This window comes from Dendrobates tinctorius, unplaced genomic scaffold (genome assembly GCF_039654945.1).
Source record: "Dendrobates tinctorius isolate UK_male_01 unplaced genomic scaffold, ASM3965494v1 ptg000158l, whole genome shotgun sequence".
NCBI lineage: Eukaryota > Metazoa > Chordata > Amphibia > Anura > Dendrobatidae > Dendrobates > Dendrobates tinctorius.
The window spans coordinates 31,461,150-31,479,265 of NW_027361825.1; the positions used below are offsets into that span (position 1 = coordinate 31,461,150).

Here is an 18,116-nt window from a genome sequence, read left to right on the forward strand (position 1 = left end):
AGAGGTCCCGATCCACCAGGGCCTGCTTCTGTCTTTGGCGCTCCCTCTCCTCCCGTTCAAACTGGAGCACCTGCCAGCGCAGAACTCGGTGGACAGAGGGAACCCTCGGACATCAACTCCCTGCCTTTCTTCCCTGAGGACCGCCGGCCTTCTGCACACGGTGGAAGGTGACTTTAGGATTGGAGTAGGTTACAGGAAACCCCCTATGGGCGCCAAATCTAGGACGACCTGACCTGATTTTGGGGTTGGTGGTGTCCCGATTGGGCCTTGCAGGGCCTCCCATGTCCTAGGGGCGGCAGACATACCTGCTCCTCCAGGGCCTCGGTGATCCTTATCAGGCTCCGGTGATGGGGAGACTTGTGGAGCAGCGGGTACCAGTGATGGTGGTACCGGGGATGTACAAGTGGGTACCAGCGGTGAAGGTACCTGAGGGCTGGCTGGAGGTACCAATGGTGGGGGTTCCAAGATGGCTGATTCCTCCTGGGCAGCCTGGCGTTGTCGCTCCAGCAGAGCCTGTCTCTGCTGATATCTTCTGCTGCAGCTCTTCCACTTCCTTCTCCAGCTGCAACAGGTTGAGGTCTGCTCAAGGTCTGGAGCCTGATTCCATGGAGCCTGGAGAAGCTGGCATCTCTCCACTGTGCTCCACAGGCCTCCTGCTGCTCTCCATCATGGCCTCCTGGTACTGTGTCTTCCTCTTTGCTCCTTTTCCCACCGTGGAGCTTCTCTCCACCCTCCTGGGGGTGGTGTATTTTTCCTTTGCTGTCATACAAGGCTAAGATCCGGACCTCTCTTTGGGTCGGCCATGACGCAGTAGCATAGAAGTATAGGCAGGGGAGGTTCTTGTCATTTCACGCTCTTTCTGGGGTGCCGCCTACGATGGCACACCTTACTTCGCCGCCATGGCGGACATCTTTATGCTCAAAATCACAGTCCAATTCACAATTCAATAAATCTGTTCCTTTGCACATTTTAGGTTTCTCATTTCTCAAATCAATCAAATCTTCGGCACACAGGACTCGGTGGCACCGGGCTTCATAATCCTGTTACTGATGCCAAAATGGAGCACCCCCAGGGCAAGTGGAGTTCACTTACTCGGTATTGGGCTGGTGTATTAAAGGGGATGTGTCGCAGTGGCTGTGACTAGAGATGAGTGACTTTGCCTTTTTTCGGGTCGAGTCGGGTTTCATGAAACCCGACTTTCTTAAAAGTCGGGTCGAACGAAATCGGCCGATTATCATGAAAAGTCGAAGGCCGACTGAATCACGAAACTCAATGCAAGTCAATGGGGAACCACGGCCGGCAGGGAGTGGAGGACAGGAAACACACCTACAGTGCCCATTTTAATGCCAAAAACATCAATTCTTATTACTTAAGCTTGTCAACCTTAATTTACTTTATAATAATAGTTAGGCATTGAAAACTGGGGGTTATTTGGCTAAAGTTGTGGGGGGGTTAGGGCTGGCTCCAGATTTTCGTGGGCCCAGGGCCAAAGAGTGTCAATGGGCTCCTTTAACACATGCCACAATTCATGATCCTCTGATACGGCAGAGAAATAGCGGTATAGTACAATGAAAAATACTTCACTTCTTACATCACATGACTGATATCCATTTTAAATTCTCCAATAGCTCCAAAAATGGACAGTATATTACTCCATACAGTATTATGGCCACTGCATAGTGCGCTATATAGAGTAATGAGGCCCATATATTTCTCCATACAAAATCATTGGTCCCATATAATGTTTGAAACAGTATATGATGAGCTCCACATAATGCTACAGTATATGTTGGTCCCCATGGATGAAGCTCCATGTGTTATGGGCCCAAATAATGCTCCATATATAATGGTCCCCATTTCTAATGCTCCAGTGCATAATGGGCCATGTAAATGCTGCTCCAGTGTCTGATGTCCACCTTTGGAATGCTCCAGTGTATGGTGGGCCTCATATATTATTCTCCAGAGTATAGTGCTCCCCAAAAATAGCTGTCCCAACATTGAAAACAATTAAATAAGTCTTCTCGCTAGGGAATCCCTGTGACGCAGTTTGCCAGCTTCCGTATTAAGGCCTTAATATCAACCAATACCTCACATATATTGATATGTCTTTTGTGCACTTTTTATATTTCTTTCAGGGTGCAGTTGGGCCCAAATGGTTCTGCAAACTTGTGGCCTCTGTTCACACGGGATGCATTCTAGTTGGCTCTGGGCAGCCCCACTATATGGTGTTACTAAGAGGTTGTGAACCAGAAGCCCTGCATTCCCTGTGTGAACAATGCCACATGCGGATTATTTCTTCTGCACTGGTGTACCACACGGCCAATCCCTGATAGTAGGCTGGCTGTTAAATTTGGTATTTATGCACCTGTGCAGCTGCCATTTTACTTGGGTCCGCTGCACCCTGTATTAGTGCAGATGCATTTAGGCCTGTCTGGTTTGTATCGGAATCCCTGTACTAGTCTGGACTCCTCGTCGTCCCCATCTTCCATCTCACTGCACTTGGACTGTTTAGGCAGAGGGTGTACAGACGTGATGTCATTGCGCTCTCTGACCAGAATGTCACTGTCAGGAAACGCAGAAGACGTCACGACGGTGGAGCAGGGAGAGGTAAGTATTTTATTAAGTATTAGGTAACTTTGCAAGTGCTGTGATCCTGAGCAAGCGGGGGGGCCCACTTGTTGGCGACGGCAGTGGCACAGGGCCCCTCATAGTACGCCGGTGTGTCTGATGGCGGGTGTGCACCCCCACCATCAGAGACACTTGATTCTACTATGAGGGACCTTGTGCCAGTGCCGTTGCCAAAGAGTGTGCCCACCCACCTGCCCAGGGCAACAGCACTCGCATGGGTGCGTGCGCCAGGTGGTGACCCCGGCCCTGTGGGGGGAGGCAGCCCAGTTAGAGAGGTGGAAAAATTGGCATATGTTGATGTTGGACATTCAGCAGCTGCAAATGGAGTAATTGAAGAAGACCATGGAAGAGGAGGACAAAAGCAAGCCATTTTTCTGGCAACCTACCTGTCAGCAGGGGAGGGTGGGACAAAATCCTTTGAAACCCATGCATGGTTCAATTTAATGAAGGTTAGATCATCAACATTTTGAGTCGACAGACTGGTCCTTTTTTCTGTCAGGATTGATCCAGCAGCACTGATGACTCGTTCAGATGCATACCATTATGCGGATGAGGGGGCCATGCATACCAGGATAGGGATGATGAGTACCATGTATTATGAATGGGTCACAGAGGAGAAAAACAACACACGCTAAGTCTCAGAAAACCAGAGAGGTTGGTAACTATGCAGATTGCAGATCCCCTGATCTTAACACACAACTAGCAGCAGTCGTGGAGCATGCCTACGATGGTCCTGGACGCCTCGTCACAACCGGAGAACTAAATAAGCCTAAAGTAAGAAAAGGGAAAACTAACTCCCCCAGAGCAGACCCCAAAGGAAAGACAGCCCCCCACATGTATTGAAGGTGAAGCAAGATGAAAACACAAACAAAGGCAGAAAAATAGGCTGAGCAAACGATGGGGCCAAACTAACTTGAAAGGACAGGAAAGGAAAGATCCTGTCTGCAATCTGCCAAAAAAACCCTACCCAAAATAATGTCCAACACTTCTGATAGCAAAATTAACCCTGAAGTCACTAGACTTCTCCCAATATATCAGCACTCTGAAATATTCTGACACAGAGCAAAAAAGAGGCCAATCTAATAAAAGGCAAATTGGCAAATACAGATAAATAAGAGTGGAGATTCAGCACAGCCCAGCCAGGCTGGCTGACCACACAAAAACTGAGCTGACCAAGAAGAGCAAGTGTGAACATTAGCAAAAAACAAGCTTAACTTGAGAAGAATGGAGCAGAGCTGAAGTCCAAGACCTGAGAAGCAGACTGAATCACCAGCAACAGGATAGGGCGTCAGCTGTCTTATATCCAGTCTGATACTCCAGAGATCCAATCATTATCCTCCTCGTCAGGTGGCAAACCAATACCAATTAAACTAACCTCACCACCTCCTGTCACCACCAGAGGGAGAACGGAAGGAGAACTCCCAGCTGGTGGAGCAGAAAATGAGCTCATAACAGTACCTCCCCTTGAGGAGGGGTCACCGAACCATCATCCACGCCACTAGGCCGATCAGGATGCGCCCGGTGAAAAGCACAAACCAATTTATTGGCATGAATATCCGAGGCAGAGACCCAAGAATTATCCTCCTGGCCATAACCCTTCCATTTGACCAAATGCTGGAGTCTCCCTCTGACCAAACCAGAATCCAATATTTTCTCTACCTCATATTCCACATTGCCTTTAACCAAAACAGGGTCAGGAGGTGCCGCCACAGGAACTACTGGCTCAACAAACCTCTTCAACAGTATTTTGTGAAATACGTTATGGATTTTGAACGTAACTGGAAGAGCCAATCGAAAAGAAACAGGATTAAGAATCTCCAAAATCTTTTAAGGTCCAATAAATCTTGGCTTAAATTTTGGAGATGCAACCTTCATAGGAATATTCTTAGACGACAACCAAACCATATCACCCACTTTAAACCGGGGACCAATGGTCCTATGCCGGTTGGAAAAACGCTGGGCCTTTTCCTGAGAGAGTGACAATTTATCCACCACATGGTCCCATATCTGCTGCATTCTCACAACCACAGTGTCCACACCTGGGCAGGATGACTATTCCACTTGTCCTGAAGAGAATTGAGGATGAAACACAAAATTACAGAAAAAGGGTGACAAAGTGGCAGAACTAGCTCTATTGTTCAGCGCAAATTCAGCCAAGGGCAAAAATGAGACCCAATCATCTTGATCAGCAGATATAAAACATCTTAAATAAGACTCCAGGGTCTGGTTTGTTCTCTCAGTCTGCCCATTGGTCTGGGGATGAAACGCGGAGGAGAAGGATAACTGAATTCCCAGATTGGAACAAAAGGCTTTCCAAAATCTGGAAACAAACTGGACCCCTCTATCGGACACAGTGTTCTCAGGAATCCCGTGTAACCGAACCACCTGATGTAAAACAAGGGTACCAACTCAGCGGAAGATGGCAACTTTGGGAGTGGTACAAGATGGACCATCTTCGAAAATCTATCACAAATCACCCAGATAAGAGTCATTCTCTGAGAGACAGGAAGATCAGAAATAAAATCCATTGAGATATGGGTCCATGGTCTCTTGGGCACCGGGAGGGGCATCAGCAACCCACTAGAACGAGAACAGTGTTTAGACCGAGAACAAGTCCCACAGGAGTGTACAAAATTCCTGACATGACAAGATAAGGCAGGCCACCAAAACGACCGACTCACCAAATCTCTGGTACCAAAAATGCCTGGATGACCAGCCAATGCGGAGCAATGGACTTCAGACATCACTCTCTTTCTCCACTGGTCAGGAACATACAATCTTCCCATAAGGCAACGCTCAGGTTTATCCTCCTGAAATTCCTCCAGGGCGCGTCTCAAATCGGGCGAAATGGCAGAAAGAACTACCCCCTCACCTAGGATAGTAGTAGGCTCAGTCACATTAAGAGAATCAGCAAAGAAACTCCTAGAAAGGTCGTCTGCCTTAACATTCTTAGTGCCCGGAAGAAAAGAGACCAGAAAATTAAAATGCGTGAAAAACAAGGTCCATCTAGCCTGTCTAGGATTCAAGTGTTTAGCTGACTCCAGATAAATCAGATTCTTGTGATCGGTGAGGACCACAAATTGATGTCTAGCTCCCTCCAACCCATGTCTCCACTCCTCAAATGCCCATTTCTTGGCCAACAATTCCCAATTCCCCACGTCATAGTTGCGTTCAGATGGGGAGAACTTTCGAGAAAAGAAGGCACATGGATTCATCTTAGAAGTCACAGGGTCTTTTTGGGACAAAACAGCTCCTGCACCAATCTCAGAAGCGTCTACCTCCACTTGAAATGGAAGTGAGACATCAGGTTACCGTAGAACTGGAGCTGAAGTAAATCTCCGCTTAAGCTCCTGAAATGCTGAGACAGCCTCAGGAGACCAATTCAGCACATAAGCTCCCTTCTTTGTCAGATCAGTCAGTGGTTTGACAATACTAGAAAAATTACCTATAAATTTACGATAGAAATTAGAAAAACCCCAAAACTTCTGTAGAGCCTTCAAAGAAGTAGGCTGAACCCAATCATAATTGGCCTGTACCTTGGCCGGGTCCATTTCAATAGTCGATGGAGACAAGATAAATCCCAAAAATGAAATCCTCGGTACACCAAAGAGGCATTTTGATCCCTTAACAAACAGGGAATTCTCCCTCAAAATCCGGAACACAGTCCGGACATGTTCCACATGGGAATCCCAATCACTAGAAAAGATCAAAATATCATCCAGATAGATGATCAAAAACTTATCTACAAAGTCTCGAAAAATATAATTCATAAAGGACTGGAAGACAGAAGGGGCATTAGAGAGCCCAAAAGGCATCACCAGGTACTCAAAATGTCCCGCCGGAGTATTAAACGCCGTCTTCCATTCATCCCCGTGCTTGATGCGAATAAGATTATACGCCCCCCTGAGGTCAAGCTTAGTAAACCAGCAGGCTCTCAACTCTGGAGAATAAATCAGACATCAGAGGTAACGGGTACTGATATTTAACAGTCATCTTGTTAAGGGAATGATAATCAATACACGGTCTTAATGAACCATCTTTCTTGGCCGCAAAAAAAACCCAGCACCTAAAGTTGACGAGGATGGTCTAATATGACCCTTCTCCAACGACTCCTTAATATAGGACTGCATAGCATCATGTTCGGGTACAGATAAGTTGAAAAGCCGACCCTTGGGAAATTTACACCCAGGCATCAACTCAATTGCACAGTCATAACTCCTATGAGGAGGCAAAAACGCAGACTTACTCTCACTAAATACATCAGAGAAATCAGCCAGATAATCAGAAATATCATGAGACTGAGGAGAGGTGGAGAAAACAGGAGCGTCCCTAAGAACACATTGACAACCCCAACTCACCACAGACCCAGATTTCCAATCCAAAACTGGGTTATGAGTTTGCAACCAGGGGAAACCCAGAACAATAGTATCATGCAAATTATGCAGCACCAAAAATTTCTAATTTTCTTGGTGGTCTGGGGCAACTCGCATTATCACCTGGGTCCAAAACTGAGGTTTATTCTCTGCCAAAGGAGTGGCATCAATACCCCTCAAAGGAATAGGCGTCTGCAGAGGCGTCATGGACAAACCACAACTTTTAGCAAAGTCCAAATCCATCAGATTTAGAGTTGCTCCTGAATCCACAAAAGCCTTAGTGGAAAACGTGGACAAGGAGCAGATCAAAGTAATTGCCAAAAGTAACTTAGGTTGTACACTGCCCACAGCGAATGTGTGTGCAAAACGTTTCTCTCATTTAGGGCAGACAGAAATAGTATGAGAGGCGCCTCCACAGAAAAAACACAGCTTATTACACCTTCTAAACTCCTGATGTTGCGCCCTAGACAACACCCTATCACATTGCATAGGTTCAGACATTTGTTCAGAAGGTGGCAGCGCCTCCCGTGTAGTTTTATGTTCACGTAAACACCGATCAACTTGAATGGCTAATGACATAGAGCCATCCAGACCAGAGGGAACAGAAAATCCCACCATAGCATCTTTTGCGGTCTCTGATAAACCTTTCCGAAAGAGAGCTGCCAGCGCACTATCATTCCATGTAGTAAGGACCGCCCACTTTTGGAATTTTTGACAGTATAACTCTGCAGGATCCTGACCCTGGTTTAATGCCAACAGGGTTCTCTCAGCTTGATCAACGGCATTAGGTTCATCATACAACAACCCCAACGCTTGAAAAAATGCATCCACATTAGTCAGAATAGGATTTTCAGGTGTCAGAGAAAAAGCCCAATCCTGGGGATCGCCGCGCAGCAAGGAGATGACAATTTTAACCTGCTGCACAGAGCTCCCCGATGAGTTAGGCTTTAAGGGAAGAAATAATTTACAATTATTCTTAAAATTCAGAAATTTAGACCGATCCCCAGAAAACACATCAGGAGTAGGGATCTTGGGTTCAGCAACATGTGACTGAATGAGGTAGGTAGAAATTCCCTGTACTTCAGCAGCAAGTTGCTCCACACGATCAGACAATTGCTTAATCTCCATTAGGAAAAAAAAATCCTCTTATGGCCCCAGAAAAAAAAGAGGAAAAAATAAATAAATAAATAAAAAATTCTGACACTTTTTTTTTCCTTCTTTTTTTTAACAACTTTTTCCTGCTTTTGAGTACCCTAGAATCTGCAGTATTGCTGGTGATTCTGTTATGAATGGGTCACCGAGGAGAAAAAAAACAAAACAAGCTAAGTCACAGAAAACCAGAGAGGTTGGTAACTATGCAGATTGCAGATCCCTGATCCTAACGACACAACTAGCAGCAGCCGTGGAGCGTACCTAAGATGGTACTAGTCGCTTCGTCACAGCCGGAGGACTAAATAAGCCTGAAGCAAGAAAAGCGGAAAATTAACTGTCATAGAGCAGACCCCAAAGGAAAGACAGCCCCCACACATGTATTGACGGTGAAACAAGATGAAAGCACAAACACAGGCAGGAAAATAGGCTGAGAAAATGATGGGGCCCAAACTAACTAGAAAGGATAGGAAAGGAAAGACACTGTCTGCAATCTGCAAAAAACCCTACAAAAATAAAGTCCAACACTTCTGATAGCAAAATTAACCCTGAAGTCACTAGACTTCTCCCACTTTATCAGCACTCTGAAATATTCTGAGACAGAGCAAAAGAGGCCAATCTAATAAGGGACAAAAAGCAAATTGGCAAATACAGATAAATAAGAGTGGAAATTTAGCGCAGCCCCAGCCGGGGCTGGCTGACCACACAAAAAACTGAATAGACCAACAAAATAAAGTGTGAACATTAGCAGGAAAACTTAGCTTTAGATGACTGGAACAGAGCTGAAAACAAGAACTGACAAGCCAGAAGGAATCATCAGCACCAGACTAGGGCGTCGGCTGTCTAAAATACAGTCTGAGATTCCTGAGGTCCAATCGTCATCCTCATTATCAGGTGGCAAATTTCTACTGATTAAATCAGCCTCACTACCTCCAGTTACCACCAGAGGGAGCCTGGAAGGAGAACTCACAACTGGTGGACCGAAAAATGAACTCGCAACAGGCCCCCTCATCCCTATCCTGGTATGCATGGCCCCCTCATCTGTATAATGGTATGCATGGCCCCCTCATCCGTATAATGGTATGCATGGCCCCCTCATCCCTATCCTGGTATGCATGGCCCCCTCATCCATATTCTGGTATATATGGTCCCCTCACCTCCCCCCAATCCTGGTATGCATGGAGCCACTGATCCAGCAGTCATGTAATGTTAACCCCCTCTACCTCACATCTGGGGGCAGCGCTGCCCGGGAACCACACAATACATGCAGCACAGCGGCGGGCCCTGCCACGTCTCCTGCCTCGCAGTCCGGCCAGAGAGTCCCCAGGTCTGCTGATCACAATGAGGAGGGAAGATGTGGAGCAGCTCCCCTTCCCCTCCCCGGTGTGTAGTGGTGACACAGGCCCTGCGCACAGTCTACTAGACAGGCCGTGCGCACTCGTGCTCTGGAGCTTGGCACCGTGACACCCCCAGACCCCCCGGCAACTGACAGAAACCATGACAGGTCAGTGTAGACACTTGTGCATGTCTCCCATGCGAGTGCGGCCGGAGCATCGCTTCCGGCGCCTGTTAGTGAGTTGTGCGGTCACTGACGTAATTTGGGGAGTTCCCCATGACCCACACCACCATGATGGCGCCAGAGGTGATTCTATAATATAACGCTTGGAGCGTCACTCTGTACTGCGCAGGCATGTCGCACTTGCGCAGTCTATAAAGGCTTCAGACAGAGTGACGCTTAGCCCGTTATATTATAGATGCTATTTCTTTTGTTATTTCCCACTTTTTTGTCATCATCATTATTATTATGCTGCCATTTTTTGATATTCCTTCTGTTATCTTCCCCTTTTTTTGTCATCATTATGTTGCCATTCCTTTTAATACATACCACTGCTTCCCTGTTTGCCCTTATGAGGGCAGTGCATAAGTACATGGGGCCCCTGATCACATGGGGCCCTATGTGTGTCTGGCATTGGCCACCGTGTCTGTCACAGGGAGACAGGTTGTTTTGCTATAGCAGTACTTTGTTTTGGTGACATGCGCTGATTTGATTTGTTACGCCGACCTCTTTGCTGGACCTGGATCACGTGATTTGACCTGTTTCCCGGCGAGTGCGGTTAGACGTCTTTGGTTGCCATGGTGCCGTTGTCATCACGCTCATGGTGCGGTCGACATGGGATCACGTGGTACCGCGTTGTTTCCTGCGTCTGCCCCCCCCGTCTGGAACGGGCAATTGGCGTCCTGGTTACCATGGATTCATAACGTCCCCTAATGATATGATGATTTCCTGCTCCTTCTCTATATAATGCCATGTTTTTACTATTGTTATACTATTGTTACGCCCCCTGATGAAGGAGATCAATCCGAAACGTAGGTAGGGGAGGCGGGCAAACCTCACTGGGATATCCTTTTTACATTTAAGGTAATTCATTTATATATTGGTGCCTTGAGGACATATACTATGGTGATATCTAGGTAATGCAATTAGGTGGTCATTTAGGTGGTCATTTGGCACTCACATGGTTTCCTCATTACTATTTTGCAGCTGACATATGCGCTACAGGGCTGAAGAGTCACTCATTTTATATTCATGTCCTTAAACCCATGTTGATCTAGCCTGCCTTTTGTTGTGAGGGTTTATGTTTGCCCAGGTTCTTTTAAACCACTGCATTCATGTCTGCTGTTTACATAAGAATAAAGTTTTTTGCATTTTGATTATTTGACACTCTATTGTCCTTTATTGGATCTTTTCCTTCTTCCCCCAGTTCATGTATTTATACATGTAAATGAGATCTCCTCTGAGGCGTCTTTTTTTCTAAGCTAAGCAAGCCCAACTTTTCCAACCTTTAATCATATGAGAGGCCTTCCATCCCTTGTAATAATCTAGTTGCCCGTCTTTGAACTGAGCTTTTTGTAAAGTTAGAGCTTGGGGCCGGAGATTACGCGAACTTGCGTCCGAACCCCGAGCTTGGACTTTACAGATATGGGATGGGGTGGGGGCTGTAAAACAAAGCATAAAATTAATAATAAACATAATTATACTTATCGATCCTACAACACGTTGTTAGGCGTCGAGTTTCCCCCACTGCACAGGGGGAATCTCAAGCCATGTCCTCTGCGGTCTCCCATACTTCTGCGGCCGCACAGGAGGCTTCTCAGCAGAGACGTAGGTCCCAGCGTCTTGCCCAGGCTAATGCTAGGCGTCTGTGGTTGCTCCTCCAGGCTCAGCTATTATACCATGCATGAGTCAGCGGCGAGCAGATGCTCCTGGGACTAAGTCTTGCTTTTCTCCATCTGAGCATGCCCGTGAGATGACCGCTCATTGGTGGTCAGAGGTCAAATGCTCAGGTCCTCAAGCAGCTCAGATTGGGCCATCAGGAAGCTCCCGGAAGGCTGCGCCTATAAAAGGATCACATGGCCGTATGGTGTAGACTATGTGGAATGAGTGTTGTATGCACGTATGTATGTCTCAGGTGAATGACTCATTATGAAACCCCTACCCTTGGTACGCATGTGCTGTGTAGCCTAGCCTGTTAAGCACCCAGGCTGAGGAGCAGGTAGGAGGCAGAGTCAGAGACTGGCATCAGCGCCAACTGGTGGCTTTGTCTGTACGCCACAGTGCTCATGCTCGGCACTCCACGGTAGCCAGTGTCCTTTAGTGGCATCCGCAGGTGTGACGCTGCATGCTTAGTAGGTCTAGAGGGGCTCTGAGTTCTGTGACCGTTTACTGAGCGCTCCCTTTGCCGAGCTCTGTGAGCTTAAACAGGCTCCGTCATTTATGTTCTGTGGTAGTGCGGCTCTGTGAGGTAACAGAGTTCTTTCCTGTACACACCAGGCATTCACCATTACCGGGCAGCAGTTTACAATCTCTGCATGGTGGACCCCGGGCTGCGAACGCACCTTATTACCATCTTTTTATTACTTGGTGCGTTCCGCCATCCCTAACACGCGTCCTCCCATCTTGCTGTCTCCTGGCCGTATTTACTTCTGGGGCTGCTCATTAACTTCCGGGTTATTCACTCCACTGCTCGGCGCTTTGGCAATTTTCAGCTGGCGTTGGCAGTGAACTGGAATGAACCCTGACATCACCGCAAGGACACTGCCAGAAAAAGCCGAAAACCGCCAGAAATTAATGGGTGGCCTTGAAGCAGATGCGTCCGGTAAGTATAATTATAATATTTATTATTAATTGTATGCTTTTACAGGCCCTGGACCCAAACTGTAACATGGGTTTCCCATGGAAACACGTGTTCGGGAGCTTTTGACCGAACACTATGTGTTTGGTATGGGTCTAGAATTTTACAGTTCGGGCTTGCCCATCCCTATTAACAATACGTTGGGATTGTGGGATTTTATCTCTCTTTTTATACACTCTAAAATCTTATTGCTTTTGCAGCTGCTCAGCTTCCTTGAAACTAGAATACTCAAGTCCTTCTCCTGTTCTGTAGTCCCAAGTATACTCCCAGTTAATGTATATGCATCAATAGGATTACTCTGTCCTAGGTGAATTACTTTACATTTATCTACATTAGATCTCAAATGTTTGGCAGTTCAGTCATCTTATTCAGATCGTTTTGCAATATTTTAATGTCAAGGTCAGATTTTAATATCCTACTTAGTTTGATGTCGTCACCAAAGACTGACACTTTACTCTCAATCCCATCCATAAGGTCATTAATAAATAGGTAAAAAAGAATCAGTCCTAGCACAGATCCCTGTGGTCCCCACTGCTCCCAGTACAGATCCCTGCGGTTCCCACTACTGACTATATCCCATTTAGAGAACGTACCATTTAATACGACTTTGTTTCCTGTCATTTAGCCAATTCCTTACCATCTGCATATAGTTTCCCCCAGTCGTTGCCTCGATCCGCCTTCTTACCTTTCTTAAATATTGGTACCATGTGAGCCATATCCAATCCTGTGGCACCACCTGTTACAAGAAAGTCTAAGAATATGGGATACAGCAGTCTGTCAATTATTGAGCTAAATTCCCTCATTATCTGTGGATGAATGCCATCTGGGTCGGGGAATTTGTCAATGTTTAAGTTGCCCTGATATATATATGTATTTATTTTTGTGTTAAACTAGTTATATCAGGTAGTGAACTTTGATTTTTGCCTTGTTGAATGATCCCTGTGACAGACAGTTCATTGGTGAATATGGATGAAAAGTGCCCGTTTAACATCTTAGTCTTTTCTTTGTCTTCAATAATTTTCTTCTTAATTGTCTTTCAACTGGTCAACTTTTTATTACCAGAGGATATAAGTTTTCCGCATGATTTTAATAGTATTTCCTTAAAAATGCCCAGTTTATGTTCTGTATCCCCAGTTACCATGACATGGTCTCAGTCTACACAGTTAAGCTCTTCCCTTAATTTGTTGAAATCAGCTCTCCTAAAGTTCCAGGTTTTGGCATTTCCTCTTTTGAATGTTTGATTGAAAATTACATTGAAACTTACCATGTTATGGTCGCTGCTTCCCAAATGCTCCCAGACCTGTAGACCTGAAATTGTATCTGGTCTATTTGACAGACCCAGATCCAGCAGATTACCTCCCCTGCTTGGTTCATCTACCAGCTGAGAGGAAATTGTCCTGAATTGTGGATGAGAACTTGCAGCTTTTAGCACAACCAGAAGATTCCATGTCCCATTGAATGTCTGGAGAGTTTAAATCCCCCATTATATGAACCCTATTACTGTTTGCTGCCTTTTAATTTGCTGCAGCATTTCATCCTCTACCTGTTCAGCTGTATTAGGAGGCTTGTAGCCAACTCCAACCACAGCTTCCCATTATTGCTGTCCCCATGTACATTTACCCACAGTGACTCTACATGGCTGTAACTCCCCCAATGTTTTCATAGAGCTCAGGTTTTAAGTTGCATTTTACGACTATACACACCCCTCCACCAAACTGCTGAGTGGTTTCAAGGCAACCGATGATGACAAGTTTGGACAATTAGATAGCAGAAGTTTACAAAAGATGACAACGCCCTAAAGGAAAATTTTCATCCGTTTTGACATATGCATTTTTTTTTATAGAGATTGGAAAAATAAAAGTCATTTCTCTGTTATTCCACCAGAATAATACGTGAATTGACTAACATCTGGGGGTTAACATTCCCATTGTCACAGGAGTGTGCACCTGTACAGTCTAATGCTGCCATCATTCATAGGATGATGTCAGATAACAGAGGGACATGCCGCCTGCTGGAAATGCCCAATTTGTCAATTTATTCAAACATACTAAGAGAAATAACAGAGGAACGGTATACCACTGAGATCTAAGGAAAGATGATTCATATTTTTATGTTAAGGATAATTCAAGTAGTTTCTAGAATATACATGGAAAAAGTCCTCCTTAAAGATCAGATCACAAATATATTAGCAAATGCACTCCAAAACTGGCTGAAAAGGTAATTTGAACATGATAAATGGCTAAAATTCCAAAGTACTTGTAAAATCAAAAACAATTTACTTTTAATTTTATGTTTTATTGCTTGTTGTCTAAGCTACCGGCCATTTCTGCAGTTTATCAACAGTCTCCTAGGCAAGTAAAATAGCTCATACATGCTCTTTGCTACAGAGGTTGCAATCACTGGTCTAATGCTAAATTTATCACTGGACTTCAACTGTGCTCCTCTGATGCTGCAAAGTTAAAACTATGATTGCTGGCAGCATTGGAAAGTGCAAAGTTTGGGCTAGTCACCCGAACTGTCACTCATCAGGAGTGCACCTTGCCCCCCCCAGGAAAGCAAAAGGCAGGGAAACAGAATGCTCCTGAAGATGAGTCAGTCCCTTTAAAGGGAATCCATCACCAGGAGTTTATTATATAATTTGAAAACAGCATGATGTAGGGACTGAGACCCTCATTTCACAGATGCAACACTTACTGGGCTACATGCTGTCTTTTTTTTTATAAAATCCAGTTTTTCTCTGTCTCAGACCTAGCAGACCTAGAAATGCTAAGCTCTGTGTAACCCCACCCACGCCACTGATTAACAGCTTTCTGTGCACTTTGTTTATTGGCAGAAAGCTGTCAATCAGTGGTGGGGGCGGGGTTACACAGCAGGAGGGCTAGGAGGCATGAGAAACCTAAAACCTAATCTTCTAGTGATTATCTCCTGCTGATAAAACAGTGATTGTATTGAAACAACAGCTCACAGTCCAGTAAGTATGTACACTTCACTGGAATCAGCATCTCTGTCCCTACATCATGCTGCTCTCAGATTACATAGAAAAAAATTGATGATAGATTCCATTTAAGGGGCTGCTTGTGGCAGCCTTTAGTCTGTCGTATGACATAAAATGCGTTCCATGTCACAACCAATCACAGCTCATGTGTTACGTTTATTCTTCATTTCTATCTTTTTTTCTCAGGGTACAGAGGTTCTTGTCATGTTCACAACTGTATTGAAGGACCCTTCACAATTTGAAAAGCCAGAAGAGTTCAATGTCAATCGCTTTTTGGATGAGAACAATACATTTAAGAAACATAATGCATTTATGCCACTTTCTGCAGGTTTGTATATTTTATACTTACAGTACTCCTCTTACAGGTGCCAATATATTATGCTATGTCTTCAAATCCCCCACAAATTCTGCATGCACGGAATCTCCTAATGCTTTTCTGAAAGCAACTAGCAGCCAACTAAATAAATACATGGCTCTGAATAGTATTCAGTCCACCCCCTTCCAACTTAAATTTTCCTATCTCTATACTGAATATAGTTGAAATATTTTCATTATTTTTATCTAAAAAATATTTTTCTACAAGCTATGAGTGGCTCTTAATCACGATTTAATTGAATCAAGGTGAATCAAATTCACTTTGCATTTCATGAATTTCTTTTGCAAATTTAATTCATTCAAATAAAATGACAGCCTTGATTGCTTTTAGGGTAAGGCAGTGAAAACCCAAAAGTCATTATCTAAATTAGGATACTTTATAACACCAGCATGAAAAAATGATTTTAAAATTCGAAATGTTGGCCTACTGCAATGTATGTTCTGTAGTGTTGAGCGATACCGTTTGATACCCAAAAAATATCGGGTATCGCCGATTCCGATACCGGAAGTCCCATTCAAGTCAATGGGACTTCCAGTATCGGAATTAAAAAAAGCCCTTTATTTCCTTGTTGGCTAATTCTACATAATTGAAAACAAATAAGAGTCATGTAGAATGTATTGTGGGAGGTGGAGGAGACATTAAAGGCATAGTGGTTTATTCAAATCACATGGCATAGCATTAATTCCAATTTTTTTTTTCAAGACGTTCGGAGTTAAAAAGATATTGACTATGTTAACTTTTTTATATTTTGTCAGATATGTATGTTTCACAACTTCCATGCTCTTCACCTTCTTTTGTACTTCTCTCACACTTTCTCCTTCATGATCAGTAAAGCAGTAGCATTTTTTTTATCAACTTTTTCTTCACCTTATTCATCTTCTTCTTCTTCACCTTCTTCCCATTATTTTTTTTTTCCATTCTTCATATTCTTCTTATTCAGCTATTATTAATTTTCATATGCTATTTCTTCATCTTCTTCCTATTCTTCTTTTTCTTCATTTTCTTATGGTGACAGGCATTCCTGTAGTACTTATCTATAAAAGTTATAAGATTACACCTTACGTTCTGCCTGTCACAAAAGATTTACAACAGGATTTGTCCGCGTTCAGTTTGGCCTGCAGCAGCAGGCATTTTCCAGGGGCACCACGAGGAGGAACGGACTCACCCCCATTTACTGCTTAGTCTTCTTCTGCTTATAATTTTGATATCTTCTATGCTGATTTTTAGTCTTATGCTTAATGTTCTTCTGCTTTCTGTTCTTCTGCTTTTGCTTCTTCTGCTTCTTGTTCTTCTGTCTTCTGTTCTGTATCTTGGTGGTTGTCTTCATGTTCTTTGTCCTCTTGGTTATATTATTTAGGGTCATATTTCTGGTCTTCTTTGGTGTGGTCTTCAGGGTCGTCGTCATGGAGATCAATAAGGATTACCAAAGACAATTTCAAAAAGCTTGATCTTGGAAATGTAGCAGAAGGTACAAGAAGGCTGAGAAACTGGCGAGAACCAGCTGACAGTACTGGAACCCGTAGTGGCAGCAGAAGGAACAAGAGCCAATGGCACTACCGAGGACCAACTGACGGTGCTGGACCACGGTTACTAAGCAGAAGGTACCTGTGCTAAAAAGCACTACCAAGGACCAGCTGATGGTGCTGGACCTCGGATACCGAGATGGAGGCACCTAGGCCAATGGCTGTGGCGAGAACCAGCAGACAGTGCTGGCACCCGGATGGGTAGCAGAAGGAACAAGAGCCAATGGCACTACCGAGGACCAACTGACGGTGCTGGACTACGGTTACTAAGCAGAAGGTACCTGTGCTAAAAAGCACTACCAAGGACCAGCAGACGGTGCTGGACCTCGGATACCGAGATGGAGGCACCTAGGCCAAAGGCTCTGGCGAGAACCAGCAGACAGTGCTGGAACCCGGGTGGGTAGCAGAAGGTACCCATTCAAAGCAAAGTAGCCAGGCCGCAAGCCGGCCGCAGTTACCGAAACCCACAGTCCTACAGGGGGTCCATGTCCCATTGGCACTACGGATCCAGCCTTCAGTGCCAGTTCCCGCAGCCCACATAGGAGTCACCTAAACTGCAGGCACCATAGAGTCGGCTAACCCGGCCGCAAGACGACAGGACAACGGATTGGTGGCATAGTGACCTTGACACTACCCGGAAACAGCAGGCGTGCTGGAACCAGGCTGGGCAACAGGGAATACCCGTGCCAAAGACACTGCCGAGAACCAGCTGACGGTGCTGGAACCCAGATGGGTAGCAAAAGCTACAAGAGCCAATGGCACTACCGAGGAACAGCTGACGGTGCTGGACCACGGTTACTAGGCAGGAGGTACCTGTGCTAGAAAGCACTACTAAAGACCAGCTGACGGTGCTGGACTTCGGATACCGAGATGGAGGCA

At 45.1% G+C, this 18,116-nt stretch overlaps 1 protein-coding gene across 1 annotated transcript in view; it reads left to right on the forward strand.

Annotated features, from left to right (window-relative positions):
* The window catches only part of LOC141052043 (cytochrome P450 2G1-like), a 177,083-nt gene that overhangs the window by 142,671 nt on the left and 16,296 nt on the right, over positions 1-18,116 (forward strand). The window contains exon 8 of the mRNA XM_073549222.1: positions 15,525-15,666. Within this exon, the coding sequence (XP_073405323.1) occupies positions 15,525-15,666 (142 nt within the window). The remainder of the gene's footprint in view (positions 1-15,524; positions 15,667-18,116) is intronic.